General features: G+C 39.8%; 1 protein-coding gene across 16 annotated transcripts in view; it reads right to left on the minus strand.

Annotated features, from left to right (window-relative positions):
• USP54 (ubiquitin specific peptidase 54) overlaps positions 1-20950 on the minus strand; it is a 130166-nt gene that overhangs the window by 30753 nt on the left and 78463 nt on the right. For 11 of the 16 annotated variants that reach the window (XR_011253018.1, XM_069572070.1, XM_069572074.1 and 8 more), the window contains 10 exons: positions 11291-11425; positions 9473-9586; positions 9249-9331; positions 8758-8863; positions 8508-8654; positions 6695-6844; positions 4838-5006; positions 3330-3500; positions 731-862; positions 179-559 (listed from right to left, as the gene is read on the minus strand). Coding sequence is in view for 15 of the 16 variants with exons in the window: in XM_069572070.1 (XP_069428171.1) it covers positions 179-559; positions 731-862; positions 3330-3500; positions 4838-5006; positions 6695-6844; positions 8508-8654; positions 8758-8863; positions 9249-9331; positions 9473-9586; positions 11291-11425 (1588 nt within the window). In the remaining variant the exon portion in view is untranslated. The remainder of the gene's footprint in view (positions 1-178; positions 560-730; positions 863-3329; positions 3501-4837; positions 5007-6694; positions 6845-8507; positions 8655-8757; positions 8864-9248; positions 9332-9472; positions 9587-11290; positions 11426-20950) is intronic. The other 5 variants (XM_069572082.1, XM_069572084.1, XM_069572080.1 and 2 more) reach the window with 1 other exon arrangement.

Below are 20950 nucleotides of genomic sequence, written 5' to 3' on the forward strand. Positions count from 1 at the left end.
CCTCTAGTGACTCATTCATTGAGCTCATATCCACAACAGGCCACTCAGGAGGGTAAAATTCTTACCCTTCAAGGTAAAAATGTACCTTGCCAAGTCTACCAGAAACCTCAGGCTATATATATATATATATCAATCAACTTTATTCAAAAGCTCAATTCTTCCCTAATTATCTTCTCACCTGAATCTTCAGAAAACGGGCTAAGCTGGGTATAGCCACTGTGCTTCCTTTTGTCCTTACTAAAGATACTGTCAATATTCAGAGACTCTCGTTTGGGTCTCCATGTTGGACGGTATTTGCTAGAAGAACTGGATTTTGACTCGCTGCTGGTACTCTCTACTTCCCAGTCACGAGAGTGTAAAGGCAGGCTCCGAGGAGGTTTTTTGTCGGTCTGTTCTCCTCCCTTCCCTGCACAAGGAGGTCCTAGGGTGGTCTGAGAAGCCAGGGATGGTCTGCTATGGATCATATTGCTGACTGTCTCTTTAAAATCCCTTAGCCTGTTGGTGCTGCTGGATGATTTGGAGGCATTCCTAGGAGCCTGCTTCTCTTTCAATGTTTCTCCTAAAAACACAAAGAATGAAACAACTGTAAATGTTTAGAGCCATCATGGATACCCAGACCCCAGAGTCGAAAAAGAAAGGCCTTTGAGCAGAGAGAAGAAGCCACAGGCTGAAGTGTGACAAAAGTGAGATAGAGTAAAGAAAGAAAGAGAAGCTCTGCAGGGGGGCTTGCCTTCACTGTGGTACCCTGAGGCCTGAGGCTCATCGCCTTTCCTCCTGACCCGGCCAGAGCTCCTCTTGCGCTCTATCAATGACCCTTTCTTAGATGGGAGTTTCTGATTACATTCACTGTCAGTCAGGTGTCCTGAAGAAAACAAGGAAATGAGGTAAGTTGGTATCTGAGACTGACCTCCATACATTTGAGAACCTACTCTCCCTTTGGGATTCATGGCAGCATCGCCAAACTTAGGGGATCAGAAGCTGTAGAGGCCAAAACTACGTATCTGATTTCAGTGCAGCAGGAATCTCTCAGCAGACAAAGGCAGAGAAGCTCAGTATTTATCAGGAATTTCCAAATTTACAGTGTCTCCTGAGCAATGACCAGTCTCAATCTCCCTCATAATTCTTCCCGGTGACCCAGAAGGATACATCACTTGGTACTTTTTAAAAAGCAAAAGTTTTAAAGATTATATAAGAATGTCATGTATCAATGTATTTTAATTCTCATCAAAAGAAGACAGAGTTTTCCTTCTATTTATTTAACAACACAAATTAAGTGAAGGCTAATTTTTGTTACATCTGATATTATCCCAGGGGCCCTAGCCTTTGCCCACGAAAGCTCTGACTGTGTATGGCTTTAACACCCAATTCTAAACATGCGTTAAGTGTGAATCATCCCAAAGGACATTTGAACTTTGAATAATTCAAATCATTCCCAGCCATAACCCAAGTCTTACCAAATTTGACTTCACCCAGGGATTACATTTCATAGTTCCTCAATACTAATCTCTGGGAAACCCGGGAGATCTGGGCTCTTTTATGTAACTTGCCACATTTCATGACCACAGTATGTAAATGTACACACTGTATGTACATATGTATGATCTGACCACAGTCAGATTCTAAAGGTCTAAGCTGCTGGAAGCCAAAGGTGAATTAAGCAACTGAAATAAACTGGAATGTAGACTTGGAGGAAACCCCCTAGGGTTCTCAACATGTCTGAGAGCTAGCAGAAGTTTGCTTTCATATGTTGGTTATGAAAATCCTTATACATATTCAGGTATAAGATGTAATGATATGGCTACATATTTACAATCACTTACCAACACAATCTTTTATTGCTTTTATCTAATAATTTGCAATCTCTGGGCTGATAAGAAAGATTTAAGAAAGGAGGAAATCAACTGGAACAACTAAATCCACAAATGTTAAACTAATGTGCATGCTTCCCCAGCCCCAGCCATTCACAAACCCTTAAAATGAACCTGACTCTCCTCATTTATCCTGTGACTTGGTTTCTCCCTGGTTCCGTTTCAGAAATATCATCTAACAAAAATCACACTTTGCCATAGTCATTCATACAATAGTCATCAAAAGAAATCCAACATGAATCTGACCAAAACACTATATCCAACTACCAATTTATAAACAATACAGAGGACAAAGAAATATGCTAAAGTTTACCATATAGACACAATCAGTAAAATTTAGAATGAGAAGAAACTATAGCACAAACAGATTAAAAGATATGCAAGATTTATCAACCCATTACAATGTGACTCATTTGGATTCTGAGTAAAAAAAAAAAACTACTACAAATATGAAATTTATAGACAATAGGATATTTGAACACTCACTGGTTATTTAGTGGTTTTAAGAAGTTAATGATATGCTAAAAGATGATTATTTTAGATACATACTAAAATACTTTTGGAAAGGGGATATAATGTCTGGGATTTGCTTCAAAATAATCCACGAGTAGGGGAAGTGGCCAGAGGTACAGATAAAACTAGACGACAAAGAGTTATAATTATTGAAACTAGGTGACAGGGACATGAAGGGGCTGCATACTATTCTGTATACTTTTGAATATGTTTGAGGGTCTCTCTTTTCTTTTAAGGGGATGCATAGAATGTAAACCACCAATCTGAAGCCATGAGAGCACTAATTCCCAAGTCTCTAAGAGTATGGGTACTGTGCTATGCTTCCAACGATGAGCTTTTCATCTCAGCAGTCACTCACTGTTCTTCCTTTTATATCCTGTAATGATTTCTTCTACTGACACAGGCACAATCTTCCATAGATTAACAGAACAATTCAAGAATGTTCTCTGCATGGAATTCACAATAACAAACAGGCTAGCTTTTCATCTTTTTGGTTCTCTGTCCTTCAGGAAGCCTAGCAAGGTGATGAGCAGGTTCCCCATCCATAAATACGTCCCTGCTCACAAAACCCTTTGGGATGAGAATGTGATGAGGTACAGGATCACAAGGGTTGATGGGACACTATGAGAATGAGGGATCAAGAGCACAGCAGGAGAAAAGTCTTTAGAAAAAGACTTCAGGATAAACAATCACATTATAATCACATAAATAATCTCATTACAATGGTCCTTACTGAGAAGGTGCTGTTGACAGGCACATGTCCAGTGGAACACCATTGTTCATTCAGAATTGGCATTGCTTCCTTTCATCCCAGTCAATTACCCAAGTTCTCTGCATTGCTCTCTTTGCATGAGAAACATTTCTGACTCGCCCCGTTTCCTTCTCCTTGGGAGACCCTCTATGTAGAACAGAGTAAGGCAGGCAGGGTTGACTGTGTTAAGTCCCTACCTGTGTCCCGACTGCTCTGAGACGTGGAATCAGTCTCCACATTATAGATGACTGTCCCCTGAGAATCAGAAGAGAAGTGACTGACCACAGACTCATGGTGGAAGTGTTTGTAGGGATAGCTCTCCGTTGAGGAATCTGTTCGAGTGTCACTTGAGATGGAGGGCTCCCTCCCTGAGGGAAGGAGGAGATAGGCAAAGGTGAGCAGAGAGAGGACAGTGACAGAGAGAGGGGCAAAGAGTTGGGTGGCAACAAAGGCCCACAAGGTAGGAATTTCCTAAACAGTTGGATAAGAAGGATATACCAGAGCCGTTCTTTCTGACACCCAACCTCAGATGACACACACACATATAAATGATGCCTCCCACTCCTGCCCCTACCTTGCTGAAGCCCTCAATGTGCCTGCCACTGTGAAAAACTGTGGGGCTTTTAGAAAGCCTAAGGAGGGAAAAGTAAGAAGAAAGGAAAACACTGTGGAAAGTAAAATCTAGTTAGATGGCAAGTCCCAGGCTGACCTGGCACACATAACAAGTTGCTTCCCTATCCCATAATTTTTCTCCTATACTGTCAGAGCACTCATTTGTAAAAATTTAGTTGATATTATAAATCATAAGCATGTTTAATATGCACAAGACATTCAGGGGCAGTCATTTATACTCTGGTGTGAATCAGTTCATTTGGGCTGCTTTCCTCTGCACACCCGGCTGCGATAAGCACGACAGTGTGAAGGGGTGTTTGACTGAAGGGAGAAGCGGCAGAGCCGGTCTGGGTGGGGTGCAAGGGCGGAGGGAGCACACCAAGTGGGAGGGAGGCACAAAGGAAGAGGAAGAGAGTCCAGAGACGAGTCTCTTCTCTTCCAAAATTATACTCAGGGCCATCCAGCCCTAGATCCAAAAGAGGAAAAAGAACATGACTTTTTCCTCATTTTAGGAATCAAGCCAAAACCATTAGGGTTGTATTTCTATTATAGGATGAATTTCTGAGGGACAGCCTGAGATCTTAGCAATAAAGCTGAAATTGTTTCCACAGGAAAACACGATTTAAGTTCCAAATAATTGAATTAGAAGTGAACAGCTAAGGAATATTGCTTCTGCACTTGGCCTTTTAAAACAAAAATCTCTCATCCCAAACAAAGTGACTAGCTTTGTAGTAACTCATCATTTTCTTGGTCCTAACAATTCACGTCACTGTTAAATCGCTAGTAAGAATCAGTCACCTTAGCAATATGAGATGGTTAAATAATGAGGTTTCCTCATAAACTTAATATCTCAGTCTAAATCAACATAACTTCCTTCTGACTTCTGAATCGGGGCCAGGTGATCAAGACAACATCTTCAGACAACAGTGAAGGAAACTAAGCCTGGCGCAACTTGGGCTTCAGTGCAAGCTGGCAAATCTGCTTTACCTTTCTCCAAGCCCAGCCAAGTGCTAGGCTCATGGCTTTAAGACCCTACTATCTAGTCATCACATGGCCAGAGGGAGGGAGGAAAGTAAAGAGCTGGGCTGCTCACCTGAATCTTCACTATCGTAGCATGTCCTGCTGTATGACTGGAACTCAACTTGGGGGGGCAGGTCCTGGGTGGACACTGGGGTACCCTGGGGATCCGCATAAAGCAGCAGCAAAGGCTGATAATGCCCCTTGATGCATTTGGTCACCACATCCTTCCACTTGGGCCCAATCTGAACCAGAACAACCAGAAAAGCAAGACCAATTATACTTCATGTCCATAATTCAACATATATCTTTCTGTGCTATTTTTCTAAAGAAAAAGAGATGAAAAGACAAGAACTGGGTAAAAAGATAACAGAAGAGATCATACACCTAAATTTAAGACAAAATCTTTTTTTTTTAAATTTTTGGCCACACCATGAGGCATGCAGGTCTTAGTTCCCCAACCAGGGATCAAACCTGTGCCTGCTGCACAGTGAAAGCACAGAATCTCAACCAATGGACCACCAGGAAAGTACCAATGAATTTTTTGTTAAGTCTTTTTTTGTGAAATCCTTTTAGCTAAAACCCTATAACAGATAGGAATGATGAATAAAATTATTTTTCTTCATGTAAAACATCAATTCAGTTGTGAAATATGAATACAAGTTCTCAAAGCTGAATATGCTATGTGAGGCAATTTCAATTGTACTTGGGGATCAAATTCTTTTCACAGACATCAAATAAAAGCCCCTGCTTGAAATCTGCATTTCTATCATTTTCTCCTAAATATTAAAATCACTTGTATGAATCTAGAGAGCACACAGAAACTCTCTCACAGACTGCCTTAGAATAAGTGACATTCCGTTTCAGAGTTCACACGTGGCAGGACATAAAATGTCAAACTACTTAGAATGGACAGCTGAACCCTGCAGCTTTAGCTTTGTGCTGGATTCAGTGCGGCCACAGCAGTGGGAAAAAGTGACAGGATAGCCGTGGAAACAACACTCCAATCAAATCCCCACACTGACTCTCTCCTAAGTCTAGACCAGTCACATTCTTAGATGGTGTGTTCTTGCAGTCAGACAGCGAGCGCAGTGCTTATTTCATAACAGACGTTCAGTCAACGTATACCTGAGTTATTTTAACCGAAACACATTTATGTGCTTTTTTCATACAAATCTTATTTACTATTTTATAAGGTGGTCGTATTATTTTTCAAATAAAAAAATCTAAAGCTCAAAGAACTTACATAAGTTGCCCAAATTACAACAGTGAAAAAGAGACGAAGAAGAGAATCAGGGAATTAGACAAATTCCCACTTTACTATTTGAGGAAGATATTACGAAAGGTCCACAAGTTGGGATAGATTAGAGTCAGCAATTTCCTAGCTGCTAACCTTATCACAAGAGGCTTCCTAACTCACATGGATCACTTAAACTACTTCAACCACACACTCCATGGTTTAGATAGCACCAAATTTCCAGCTTTAAATATCATCATGGCCTTATTTTTTTTATACTATCCCAAAACACGTTAATCCATGATGGAGTATTTCAGGGAGATAACTACTAGAGAACAATTTATAGCAGTCCTGAGACAAAGCATTATTCACTGTTAATTCCAAGATTTGGAATTCTGAATTCCATGCTAAGCTTATAAACTAATTTGAGACATTAGATTGTTTTTGCTCAAATCAACCAATGAATGTATTTAAAAAGCCCTTTTAACTATAAATACAGAACTGTGCTGAATGCTTGGTGAGGGGATTCAAAGACAATATAGAAGATAAATTGATCCTGTCTTCAAGGAACTTGTTCTGTTGGGGGAAGACAGGCAGATAGACAATAAAATTATGAAAATGAAACACTGAAGACAAATAACTGTAGTTTTCTGTTCCAGTCACCAAACACATCAAGAAGGGTTTGAATATTCCTACCTCCTTGACATGAGCATCATCAAAATACATCCATTTGCGGATTTTTGTTTGGAAAAAGAACGTAGAGTAATGTTTGCCGTAGTAACAGATCATTCCTACTAAGTACAGTTCAGACTGCTTGGCCCGGTCATCTGTCACTCTGAAAAACAGCTGTGGGGAAAGAGGAGAAAGCAAAGAAGAGTCACATACTCAATCCTCTCATATCACCTCTCAGAAGACTCCATCATTTCTTAATTAAGGTACTGACTTGCTTCTTGTTTTGCTAGTTCATATTATCCTAAGTAATGAACCTAAAAAGGCAGAATTTAAGGAAAAGAGAGAAAATGGTCAAACTGGTAAGGTGGTGATGTTTCTTCATGCATTTTAATAATTTTTCTTGCTGGGGCTTATCCTAAGAGGAGCCAGGAATGTTGGGGGGAAAAAAAGAATAAAACATTCTTAAGTTTCAAAAGTTATTTATCAGCTGCTGCCATAAATATAAAGTTCCTCCTGAGACACTAAGTAGAGGATAAGAAAGGCCTTAGGAGGAGGAATTGCTTCACACTGGTTACTAGTATTTCAATTCCAAGATGTCCAGCACTGTCCTGGGTACAAAGAGACATATAAAATGTTTGAAGGCAAGAACTCTTGCCTTAAGGAACCTGTTTCGTTGAGAAAGCAATCATAAAAACAAAACAAAAGTAGAAGAGAAAACATATGCTACAGAAACTTGGAAAAAAATGAGATTTTTATTGTGCATAGCTATTATGTCAGAGATTCTTTGGCAAGGAAATCTAAAATAAGATCCCAGTAGTCCACTTATTCTCAGCCATAACTTAATGACATTAAAAGACAACAAAGGATCTCCTTAGTCACAGGACCATCAGAGAGAGAAACCAGTAGAAAGGAAACTACAAGCTTCCCGGCTCTTCTTCTGAACTGAAGGAAAATTCTGGCTGTGCCTATACTAGGACATGCAGCTGATAAGGCAATGACCCCATGTTTGAAGTCTGTTCCCTATTCCCCTGAATAGATGCATGGAAAAACACTAGAATTCTCTTCCAAGCCAATTCGTTACAGTGTCAACAGACACTGGTTCCTCACCATGAATTTAATATCTGGGACTCATGTGACCAACTTCTACCTCTTTCATCGCCCACAGCAGCACTAGTCAGGACTGCTCACCTCTTTGACCTCACTACCTCCCATGGATGAACATGCTGGTATTAACTAACAATGAGCAGAACACAGGATAACTCTATGAATTATTTGATTTTTTAAAATTATTTATTTTTGGCTGCGCTGGGTCTTCATCGTGGGGGCTTTCTCTAGATCAGTGAGCAGCGGCTCCTCTCCAGTCGTGATGCTCAGGCTTCTCACTGCAGGGGCTTCTTCTGTTGCAGGGCACAGCCTCTAGGGTCTGCAGGCTCAGCAGTTGTTGCACATGGGATTAGCTGCTCTGTGGCACATGGGACCTTTCTGGACCAGGGATCAAACCCATGTCTCCTGCACTGGCAGGCAGATTCTTAACCAATGGATCACTAAGGAAGTACTGAATTACTTCATGCTTATCAATAACTAAACTCTGCCCATTGTATCTTTCAAGGCCAAGATCATTCCATATCTTCCAGAAAGCCTTTGCCACCTGTACAAAGAAGGTATGTGAGCACGTACATGCATGCATATGCATGTCTACATATACACACAATCCATTTGTTCAAAACTCTTTAATATTTGTCCTTTAGGATATACCTTTGTGTTTAGAGCTCATTGCCCTTGAGCAATACTAAGATATAAGAACTCCAAGTGAGAGATACAGGTAATTAACACTCACATCACCCAGCTTAAGGCAGGTGCCCAGGCTGTGAATGACATCCTCTGCCAAGTCTGAGTGGTCCGAGTCCCATACCAGCCCAATTGTGATAATCTGTGGTGCGTTCATCAACACACGGCGAATCCGAATCCTTTCTCCACAGTTGCTCTGAAATACACATATCAGGTCAGTTTGACATGTTTCTCACTGGCTCTGCCTTAATTCCACTAACTCCAGGGCTCTCCTCTCCACTCTGAACCCCACAACTCACCGGGCAGTTCCGCAGATCCCCCATGGTGCTGGCATTCTGCAGCAGCTCACCAAACATGCTTGGTGAGGGTTTTTCTCGTCTTTCCAGCATACAAATAGCCTGATTGCTTTGAGATGAGAAGTTGAAGGGGGATGATTTGGGGAGTTGTACAGAGTTATAGCTAAATCAAATAAATCATTCATGCGGATTCCTAACTCACATGTTTGACTTCCTTCCTCTGTCCACTGTGCTAAAACCCCTTGTCCTGACCAGCCTCAGTGTCCCACAGAGTAAGTGAGCCTGCTGGTCCCAAATCCAAAGCTCACAGAATCCCCATTCCTCCTCCCACGATAGGACAGGAAAGGAAGAGAACAAAGGTTATTCAAAATGACTGTTCTGAGATCCCATGGTATAGCAAAGACTCAGCAATAAGGCTACAAGCTACCTGGGAGCCTTTGGTTAAAACTCAGAAATGCCTATGAATACAGAGAACGAAACGCTGTAAGACTCACCAAAGGGAAGTAGTGGAGATATAATGCACCATCTGGATGAAAGGCAGTGGGTCAGAAGTGGCGCCACAGCTGGTACATACACACTAAGCCCAGGGGAAAAAAAAGTGAAACCAGTAGGCCACAGTCATTAACTGCTTTGGCCCCCATGTGACACTCTACATCCTCAGATAAAGTGTTCTTAAAGAAAAGGTCTAAGAAGTGATAGGGATAAAGATAAGGTTCACCTGCTCAAACAGTGTCATCGCAAACTTCTGGTGGGAGATGCAGTGCTGGGCAGTACATATGTCCTCTTTGGTTTCATCAGCAATGTGGAAGTGAATTCTCATCAGGAGGTTTTCCTAACGGAAGGAACAAAAGCAGTGTATGAAAAACATTTAACAAAGAAAAGCACAAATTTGTTGGCAGTTTACTCAGAGAGACAGCAATCCTTCTGGGAGGTGAGAATATCTCTGATATATTTAAAAAATTTTTAATTTGAAATAATTATCAATTCACAGAAAGTTTCCCCAAAAAATTGTATAGGCAGTCCATGTATACTTCACCCAGTCTCCTCCACAGAAGGCATCTCACATAACTATAGTATGATACCCAAACCAGCAAATGGATATCAGCACAGTCCAGAGTTTGTTCAGATTTCACTAGCTTTACATACATTCATCTGTGGGTCTGTAAAGCTCGATTCAGTTTTATCACATGTATAGTCATGTAAACACCTCCACAATCAAGATAACAAAACTGTCTCATCACCACAAAGCTCCCTAATGCTATCCTTTTATAACTTTACCCATTCAACCCCAACCTTAACATATTAGCAACCACTAATATGTGCTCCTATCTCTATAATTTTTTTATTTTAAGAATGCTATAAAAAAAAAAGAATGCTATATAAATGGGATCAACCTTTTGATACTGCGTTTTTCACTCAACATAATTCCCTTTAGATCATTCAAGTAGCTGCACATCAACCGTTTACTTTTACTGCTGTGTAGTATTCCATGGCATAGAAGTACCACGGTTTGTCTCACCATCTATCCATTAAAAGTATTTCAGACTTTTTACTTTGGGGCTATTATAAATAAAGCTTCTATGAATATTCATGGGTAGGTTTTCATATGAACATATGTTTTCATCTCTCTGGGATTCATGCCTAGGAATCTAACTTCTGAATCTTATGGTAGTTTTCCAGTTTAGTGTTTTAAGAAATTGCCAGGGGACTTGCCTGGTGGTCCGGCAGTTGTGACCCTGCACTACCATTGCAGGGGGCATGGATTGAACCGCTGGTCAGGGAATTAAGACCTCACATGCTGTGCAGTGCAGCCAGGGGAGAAAGAAACTGCCAAAGTGTTCTCAAGAGTGGCTAGATCATTACAGATTCCTACCAGCAATAAATCAGGGATCCAGTTTCTCAGGGGTACATTTTAACCTGTAATAGGATGTACATTACTCAGACTGTTTAATAGTTGCACAAAGAGAGCCTTCTGAAGATTGATGGGTGGCACCTGGAGTTGAAAAAAGTGAGGCTTATCTACTAAAAATCACCAAAAGTAGCACACCATGTTTGCGCTAAGGACTCAGCTACTCTCTATTTAATTATCCTGGGTAATGCAGGAGCTCTCAAAGTGTGGTTCCCCAGACCAGTAGTATCAGGATTAGCCCACGTAGGAACTTGTTACAGATATTCTTGGGCCCTACCAAACCTACCAAACCTACCAAATCAGAAACTCAAGAGAGTAGGACCCAGTAATTTATATTTACATAATGAGCCTTGTCTCCTCTGAAGGTGAGAGCTACTGTTCTGTGCAAGGACAAGCACGAAACGACCCTAAGCCTGAAGGAAAAAGAATAAACCCACTAGGCAATTCATACTGAGAATGAATTCATACTCAGCAGAGACAACTTACGGCTCTGAGAAACTAGGGAAATTCTAGTGCCAGCTGTAGAGATGAGGAATACAGTAAATAGCACAGTAAAGTAACAAGTCCCTGATGGAGGCCATCCACAGTCTTACCCCGTATCAAAGAGGGCCAGAGGCCAGCACTTACAAAGCACTCCGCGGCATCATCCATAATTCCCAGCTGGAAACGCTGTTCATCCTGAAAAGTCTTTGCCAGGGCACTGCGGAGAGTGTCAGATGGAAGCACTTTTTCACTACTGCACTGAAACTGGTTAAAGATTCCCTGTGGAGAAGAGGTTAGACAAGGGGAAAAGCACAATGCTGTTACTCAGCTTCTATGCATCCCAGTCTGCCATGCTAGCATCTCCATGCTTATAGCTATGGAACCAAATGTACCTTCCAGGAGTTGATATGCCTGCAGTAAGTAACAAAAAAAGTGAAAAACAAGATTCATAAGAATGGGCATGACATGCGCTCATAAGGATCCTTGCTCTTCCATCTGAATGTGATATACCATTAAGGACACATTAGGAGAAACTGTTGTCATGCATTAAAGAAATGCAGTTACCTCATTTCCTCTGATATATAAAGAGATAAATGGTCTATAGTAAATAAAGATAAATTACACGTCAATAAACTGGTTAATTATTCTCTGGTGACTCATCCTATGAAATCTGGCCCTCTTCTTTTAAACTGTTTAGCCACCATAAAATTACCCAAAAGTAAACGGAATAACAAATACGTACATGTCTAACACTCAGAAATAAACATTCTATCATGTTTACTTCTAATCTGCAGATACAGCTAAAGTCTCCTTTAAGACCAGTCACTCACTATCATGAGTTCATAGCACAATCTTTTGTTTTTAATACTTTATATATATTTGTAAGTGTGTGTGTGTATATTTATCTCTCAATAACATATAGTATGCTTATGTGTATATGTTCTTTGTTTATGTAAAAAGTATCACACTGAATTTTACTTTTTAAAAAAAAATTCAGCATTATTTTTGAAATTATCCACACATTTCATCCCTTCTCCTTGCTGTATGCATTACATCAGGTTACTCTATCACATCTATTTATCATTTTTTAATTGACAGAAATTTTGGCAGTCTCCACTTTTTTGCTATTATAAAGAGATTATGGCAACTTAAACTTCTACCAGTGCATGAATATAAATAAACTGCCCCGTATCCTTGTCAGCAATTAATATAGTCAAACTGGTTAATTTTAGTCTTTCTAACTGCATTAGTTTTTCTGGGTCTTCTGTGAGCACTACTTAGAGCAAATACCTCTTCTAGTATTCTGGTATCTTTCAAGCGCAGCAGTTTTTTATTTTGGTGTAACTAAATGTATCTGCCTTCTCCATCTTTACCTGTATTTGAAACAATGGTGAATGTGATATGCAGAGAATGGAAACAAAGAGTGGCAACAAGTGACACCTGGCTTGAGGTGTCTTCCCCAGTGGTATTAGGCCCTCCACCCTGAGATTAGAATGTGTTTGCTGACATCACACAGCCCAGATCCACACTAAGCCACCCAGATAAACTACTCCCCCAACAGTGAGTTACATATCAACATGACAAAGAAGGTCACTCTCCTGAAATCCTTGTTAGTAATTATTCATATAAAAAAAAAAAAATCCAGGGTTATTTTTCAGACTTACGAATGAGACGAGAAATGAGATCACTTTTATCAAGCTACCTATGTGAGCTAACAATAAGAGGTCCCATCAACCTAAAATGGCTAATTCTTGGTCCTCATTTTACTTGACACTTTACTTGTAGTGCCTCAGTCACTCATTCCCTTCCGATTTTTATCCAAACATTACTTTCTCAATAGAGTATTCCTTGATCACTCTATTTAAAACAGCAAGCCTCACCCACTTTTCCTAAACCTCCCACGTTTACCTGTTTTAATTTTCCCTATGGCACTTGTTACCAACAGTCATACCATATATTTTATTTATTTATTGTCTAACTGCACTCCCTAGAATATGAAGTCAGCAATTTCTATCCTTTAATTCCTTGCTATACTCCCGCACCAAGAACAGTACTGGCAGGTAAAAGGCTATCAACAATTAGTTTTCGGGCTTCCCTGGTTGCTCAGTGGTAAAGAATCCACCTGACAATACAGGAGACAAAGGTTGGATCCCTGGCCTGGGAAGGTCCCACATGTTGCAGAGAAACTAAGCTTGTGCGCCATGGCTACTGAGGCTGGCTCTAGAGCCAGGAAACCGCAACTGCCAAGCCTGAGCGCCACAATTACTGAAGCCCACTCTCCCTGGAGCCTGTGCTCCGCAACGAGAGAGGCCACCAGGGTGAGAAGCCCTCACACTGCGGCTGGAGAGCGGCCCCTCTCGCCGGAACTGGACAGGGAACCACACAACAAGGAAGACCCTGCACAGCTAAAACAGCGTATAAATAAATTTAAAAACTTTTTTTTAATTTTAAAAAATCTAGTTTTAAATGAATGAATGATTTTATATGGGTAGATCGTATCAAGGGAAAATACTAAGTCCCTACTCTTTTTAAGCAGATGAAGAATCAACTTTTTGAGTGAAAACTTTTAAAGTAATACAACCAGTTCAAGCAAAATGGGACTAAACCTCATTCTTCTGATTTCAAGTAGGAACTGTTTTCTTCACCCTATTTTCTTAATATCATCATTCCACCTCATACACATTGAACATCTATCCCTATAGTAACTTGGGAACAATTTACCATGTACCTGGCTATTATTTGCCTATAAACAAGTCTTTGATATGAAGGAGGCAGTACCAACAAACCATATTTAGTATTATTTAACAAGCATGGAGTTGGGGACAGAGGTCTCTTATAATTACTTTTAAGTTATTTTAGATTGATCTAGAAAGCTTTAAAAAGTCTATTATAAGATCAGGTAAAGGCAGAGCAAGATCTTCCATAATTTGTTGCTGGAAGTGAAAGAACATCTATCAGTGACCCCTTAAACTAGACCAGAATGAAAGGTCTAGGTCCACAGTTGAACACTCCCAGAGGGCAACTGGATACCGACCAAGTGACCAATGGTATTTTGAAACTTGGGAAAATGTGAAGAAAAAAAGAAAAGGAAAGTAGGAAAAGAAGTAGTGACTGCTTGTACAAATGGTGATCTGAACACTTGATGATATAATGAAAGAGAGTCTCTTTAGCAGGGCCAAACTTGGTAACCACTAACATATTCCCACCTGTCATTCTTCTCAGTCATTAATGGTAAGGCATCAGTGCTCTTGGGCAAGGGACAGATAAGGTTTGGTCCTTTGTTCAGAGCCCACAGTCAGTTCCAAAACAAACCAATACAAAATTAGTTTCAGGAGAGTTCTGTACAAACACAACAAATGCAAATTACATCCCCTTTCGTCTTTCTCAACTGGGTTTCCTCAAGAATTAAGCCTTAATACTCGAAGGCATCAACAGCTCCCAATGAATTAACTTCTCTCCTACACATAGTTATGTTACCATCCTAGAGAGAATTAAGAAAACAGCCACTCAAAATACTTTATGGCTCCGATGACCCTGTTTGAGAAAGGACAGAGCTCCATGGCGAGATGGCATAGCATAACAGTATGGACTCTGGAAACATACTATTTGTGTTCAAAATCCCAGCCCTATTATTTATCATCTATATGACCTTGGACAAGTTACTTAACTTCTCTAGGCTTTAGTTTCCTCTTCTAAAAGAGAATTAATAATAGTATTTACCTCCTAGGATTATTTAAGGATTACATAAATTATCTATCTTTATACTTATATCTTAGATACTTATATCTTAGTCTGACAGTATGAAAGTGCTATCTAACTGCTAACTGTTATTATCATTACCATTCTATTTGGGAGTTATTTTAGGTTACTGCCTGCACTGACCTATGAAGAAAGGCCTTGAGTCAGATACACTTCTGCCTTGAGCTACCTCCTCAGTCTCTGAGATCTGGGTACGAAGGTTGAAACTCTTCTCTATTCTGCCGCTTGTATTTAAGAGGCTGATTTCCCATGACCTAGATAACAAGGGAAAGAAAGACTTAAAGTCAGAGCTCTGCCTGCATCCACAGTGCATATGCAACAACAGATCTGGCACTTGTGTTCAGCGGCATCATCCCCACGCTACTCTTTTTTAACCTCTTAATTACAGACAGCTTTCTCCATACACACTGAATATCTTTTCAGAATAGCCTCTGCTTGCATATTCTTTCTTTTCTTATTTCAATTATTATCGGTCTTGTTAGGAACAAGCTTGTGCATCAGGGATGAAGCAGCCTAAGCCTGCCCAGCATGCATCTGTGAAGCCACAGCTCTGGAAGAAGCTGTAGCACAAAGCCCCTCTGTTAGGGCAGCACACTAACTCTGTGTGTCCCTCTCACATGAGCACAAGGCTGGAACGAGCCTTCTCCTGTTCCCTTTTTCGCCCTCCTCCCACCTTTCCCAGAGGGAGATCCTATTCACACCAAAGAAAGCCAAGAACATTTAGTTCAGCAATAAGAACAGGTGGTAGCACCAGTAAGGAACAAAAACTGGTATTCTTCCAGTTGCTGAGCTCTATGGCAGAGAGGGAGAGAGGGCAGGAAGAACCAAAACCCAGGAATCATTTTCCTCTGTGGGGTCCCTGTCAGTTTCATTTCAATAAATAGAAAACCCAACTTTGAGGTTTCTCTCTGCTCTTCTTCACAGAGTGAAACCAAAGAGGTGTTCCTTTCCATTCTCAGGAAAAGGCAAATTACTTTTTGTTTATTAACTATTTTCTTGGATGTGGTGCAAAAGCAACAAGACTTTAATGACTAAAAGCAGGTGCTTCCCCACCCATCTCTCTTGGATCAAGTAGCAAAACAATTCTACCCACATGGGCATATAATTATTTGGATTAGTAAAAACCATGTAAATAAGATAAAAGCGCCATAAAGACAGAAAGTCTTTGTACTTTGGCATGTACAAATGCAGCTGTTGCTTGAGATTTTTTTTTCTTTCCCCTAAAACACAGACTTTGTCTTTAAGCAAGGAATAGCTGATTATTTCTCTCTCAGAACTTCCTAGCTTTGTATCAAAAAGAAGTCATGAGTAGGGAAGATACAGGTCAAGGAAAAGGGCTGTCACTAAATTTGATGCTTTATGGACCCAAGGTTTTTGGAAAGTGCCCTAGCTGGCAGTCCAACTCACCTCTGAGAGGTGTCCAGCAATATTTTATACAAGGGCATGACGCATGTTACACACTGCTACTAACTCAGTTCTCTGGATTTCTCTTCTTGCTCTGAGCTTCCCAAATCTATAATTTTGGCTCTTATAACTATCTTTTTTTTCCCCACACCTCCTGGAAATCATACACGTAAATAAATCTTAAACCTAGATATGGCCAAGTGAGCCTGTTTGTAAACACAATCCTTTGAAAGGAAGATAAAGGAGCTACTCCTAGTGGGTCACTGACTGCTGAAAGAGAGAAATTTCACCCTAGTTTTGTGTGTTCAAAAGAAAGCTGAACGTTTTCTTTCAAGAGGAGAAAGAATGTTTAAATGTTTACCATTCTGGCACCCAAAAGAGTAACACTGGATTTTTAACATTTGTTGAAAAGAAGTTCAAACATATCAGGTTAGACAAAACGGCACAATAAATTTCCTTGTACCCATTATCCATTCTCAACAATTATTGGCCTGTGGCCAAGCTTATTCTATATATACCACCCACCCACTCACCCCTTTCCCAGACCATTTTGAAACAAATACCAGACATTATCCATCTGTAAATATTTCAGAAGATGCCTCTAAAAAATAAGAACACTTCTAGTTTAAAACATAACCATAATACTATTACCACAGTCTTAGAAAAAGCTATCCAGTTGGTTCAACAGAAACACCTGCTCAAACTTTGGGGGAGGCAGAAAACAGCTGGCCAGTTTCTCTCCTGGGATTCTTTAACCTTACGTCTTAAAATAGCCTCTGGACTTCCTAATTAGAAAATTAACCACATACCCTATATCAGTTCCTTTAAATTAAACTCAGTTATCAATACCATTATCTCCCAATGAGTTCAGGGCTTTATCTGCACTCAGTTCATAATCTAAAACCTTGGACTTGCAGCGGTGAAGTAAAAGACCATCATAAACTACCTTTCACACTCATTCCTCCCACTCATACAAAAAAGACACCCACATACACACAAAGGTAGAGACCCAGATAGAAATACCAAGACTTCAAGACACTGGACAGGTAGACACAGAGGCATAAATAGGCCAGACTCATCAGGGAATAGTACTGCTTTCAGTGGGCAATCATAAACTAATATTGAGCTAAACTAAACTAAAATATAAGTCAATCTGCTAGTTTTTGCCAAGATAAAAAATGTAGGACCATATAGATTACCAACAGTATTCAAATCAAATTTTGAGAATCAATATCCTAACCATTCACTCCATGGGGAAATAAAACACGGAAACCTTCCGGACAAGCACAAGGATTGTGAGATTGTAAAAGTTTCAGGTTCTGCCATAAACTCTGGAAAGGAAAGAATCATGGTGATCTACTAAATTTTTCCCTGTAGTCATATTCTCTATTTGAAATATCATGTAAAATTCTGAACTCTAGAATTTCATTTTTGCTTTTTATTTAACTTTATATTGGAGTATAGCCAATTAACAGGTGATGCTAGTGGTAAAACCTGCCTGCCAATGCAGGAGACATTAGAGATGCAGGTTCAATCCCTGGGTCAGGAATGCCCTAGAGGAGGGCATGGCAATCCACTCCAGTATTCTTGCCTGGAGAATCCCATGGACAGAGGAGCCTGATGGGCTACAGTCCATAGGGTCGCAAAGAGCTGGACATGACCGAACTAACTTAGGAGTAGCAGCATAGCCAATTAACAATGCCATGATAGTTTCAGGTGGACAGCAATGAGACTCAGCCACACATATATAATTTTTAAAAGGATAAGAGCTTAAGTTTTATACTATCCAAGTTATGTCAATCGTTAAATTAACTCAGAAACCTTAGGGACAGACTAATACAACTTTAAAACTAAGAAAAGTTAGGGACTTCCCCAATGGTCCAGTGGTTAAGAATCTGTGCTTCCACTGTAGGGGGCACAGGTTCCATCCCTGGTCAGGGATCTTGCATGCAATGTATGCAGTGTGGCTAAACAGTTAAAAAAAAAAAAAAAAGACTAAGAAAGGTTAACCGAAAGATCACAAAAATAGTCATATTCCACAAATAGGCAAAACAATGAAGTTCAACTTAGACACTGCCTTAGATATAAGGACCTTCCTTATGTGAGGGCTGTTTGTTACAAGCTAAAATTTCTGGGTAACATACCAGAAATCTAATTTCCTGGCTTACATAGTCAGTCCAGGATAATGGGTTTATTGTTTTCTGATAGTGGCAATGACTACAAGACAATGAAGAATGTAGATTCCTAAAATCTACAGAAAACAAACAAACAAACAAAAATGACCAGACTGTAATTCCTTACACCACTTTACTCCCTATGTGTAAGTTTCAGTCCCCAGTATAGGAACAGCTACATGGTACAAAATCAAAAAATATTGAGATTTGTTCCCTTAACCCTCAAATTTCCTCCCAGTTAACAAGTGAGCAATCAGCAGAACATAGACTTTACTGCTCCTTCACAAAAGTCTTACTGCTCTACAGATACAGACTTATACATTCCAGGACACCTTAATAGACAAAAACCTATTTCCTCCATCCCTACCTCCATCATCACCACCTCTCCAACGCTTTTAGGCCTTATACTAAGTCTTAAAAAAAAAATTCACTAATTGAGAAGATTTATTGGATTTAATCAATCAATGCAGCATTCTTCTTTGCCTATAACAAAAAACACTCTGTCCTACATCCTGGCACTGCAAAGCCTCTAGTACAATCCCTGGAAGGAGAACAAAATCTTTGTGGCATACTAAGTACAGAGGACGGATTTCCTCCTCTGGATAGAGATAAATAAATAAACCAACACTAAAGTAAAGTCATACCCTGGGGGCCAGGGTGTACGAGCAGATTCTAGCCCAGAGTAAGAGCTCTGGGCTATAGGCATGAAAACGGTTTAGGTCAGTAATACTAGATGGGAGTAAATTTGGTGTTTTAGAAGGGACAGGGTAATGAGCACACAAGTCCCTTCTATTTGCTAAATCAGAGTTGAAAGAAATCCTGGTTCAAAGTAAGAAGAAAGACTAACAAATTCTTCATTAATAATTTGCATGGAAGATTTTCGGGCTGCAATTACTTTAGGGACTTAATGTTAAGTAACACAGAAAAAAAAAAAGCCAACAGTATATTTTACAGGACCAAAAGAAATGGACTATCAAAACTAGTCCCTTTCTGTGGTTTTGTGTACAAACCACCAAAAAGTACTGGACACAACATATTCTACTGTACCAGTGAAGGTTATAAGACAGGATTATTGACAGATGTTCACAGACCAAAAGAAAAAATAAAATAAAGACATGATCCAAATGTATCCACATAAGGCCAATAGTAAATGTATATTTAAGGTGCTAGGTAAAAAACAACTGGAGAAAGAGCAGGGATACATATCTTTCAGCCAGACTTGGAAAGGCAAATCCTTCATCCAAACATCAGATTAAGAGAAAGTTGGCTAACTTCTGACTCCTCTAGGAACATGTTTGTTTCTTTTTGCCCTTAATAGTAGGTTCTAGAGATTAGCAATTATGCTCTAACATAAAGAATTCTGACTTTATAGAATTGGCAAGTTTTACAGACTATTTCAACTTCAGGGATTCTGGAGTCTCTTGTTTTAAAAAAAAATCTAAGAAATAAGAATTTTATGTATAAAACTTAGCACTAAAGAATGCAAACAAGTCATGAAGTATCAGCAAAAAGGAATTCTTACTGGCCTCATCAAATATTCCCTTAATTTTTTAAATAGAAAAATACTTACAATTATACTCACAGAGAAAAAAATATAGAATTATGCCCAAACTGGTCACCTCAAAGTCAACATGTAACTTAACCACAGGATACCATATAACTGCTATGCTGACAGAACCCTAGCCTTTCACTCTTTCACCAGCTGACCTTTACCATCCCCGACTACCCTCCCTGTCACCACCTCAACCCCTGCATATCTCACTCTTCCCTTACTAAATAAGGCATGAAGGCTTAGATTAGTGGACCTACTAAAAAAAGTATGAGGCTAAATGTCACAATATGAAAATCTGTTAAACAGGACAAAGTGAGAGAGAATATAAGACAGAAAAGAAAAAGGCAATACCCAAACTCCGTAACAAAAACACCAAGAACTACTAAAGACTCAGGCTTCCCTAGTGGCTCAGATAGTAACGAATCTGCCCGCAATGAGGGAGACCTGAGTTTGATCCCTAGGTTGGGAAGATCACCTAGAGGAAGGCATGGCAACTAAAAGACTATATGAACCCAGAAAAGCTGTGTTTATATTAAGGTCCAGGCACTGAGCATAACACCAAGAGAGAAGAAACCCACTCAGCCATGCCAAACATTGTTAAGTCAATCACAGATCTGCATAGAGAGAATATTTTTAAAACTTTGTAAAGAAGATAAATTCTTAAAAGAGTTCTGACAGGTAGATGTGGTTTGATTCAAAAGGGATGTGTTATTGTTTTACCTATCTTTATGCTATTGTTTGGGGTGACAAGGGAGCCAGGCAGAGTGAATGACGTCCTCTATGCGTATCTAAGAAGCAGGCATACTATGTGCACTATCTACTGTCATAGCGGAAACACAGTCTTGGGAAGGAGAGGAAGGGAAAAGGAAGTGTGAAATTAGTGTTTTACACGTCTATAATCTTGCCTTTTAAAGT

The sequence above is a fragment of the Ovis canadensis genome, chromosome 25 (assembly GCF_042477335.2).
Source record: "Ovis canadensis isolate MfBH-ARS-UI-01 breed Bighorn chromosome 25, ARS-UI_OviCan_v2, whole genome shotgun sequence".
In the NCBI taxonomy this organism is placed as follows: Eukaryota; Metazoa; Chordata; class Mammalia; order Artiodactyla; family Bovidae; genus Ovis; species Ovis canadensis.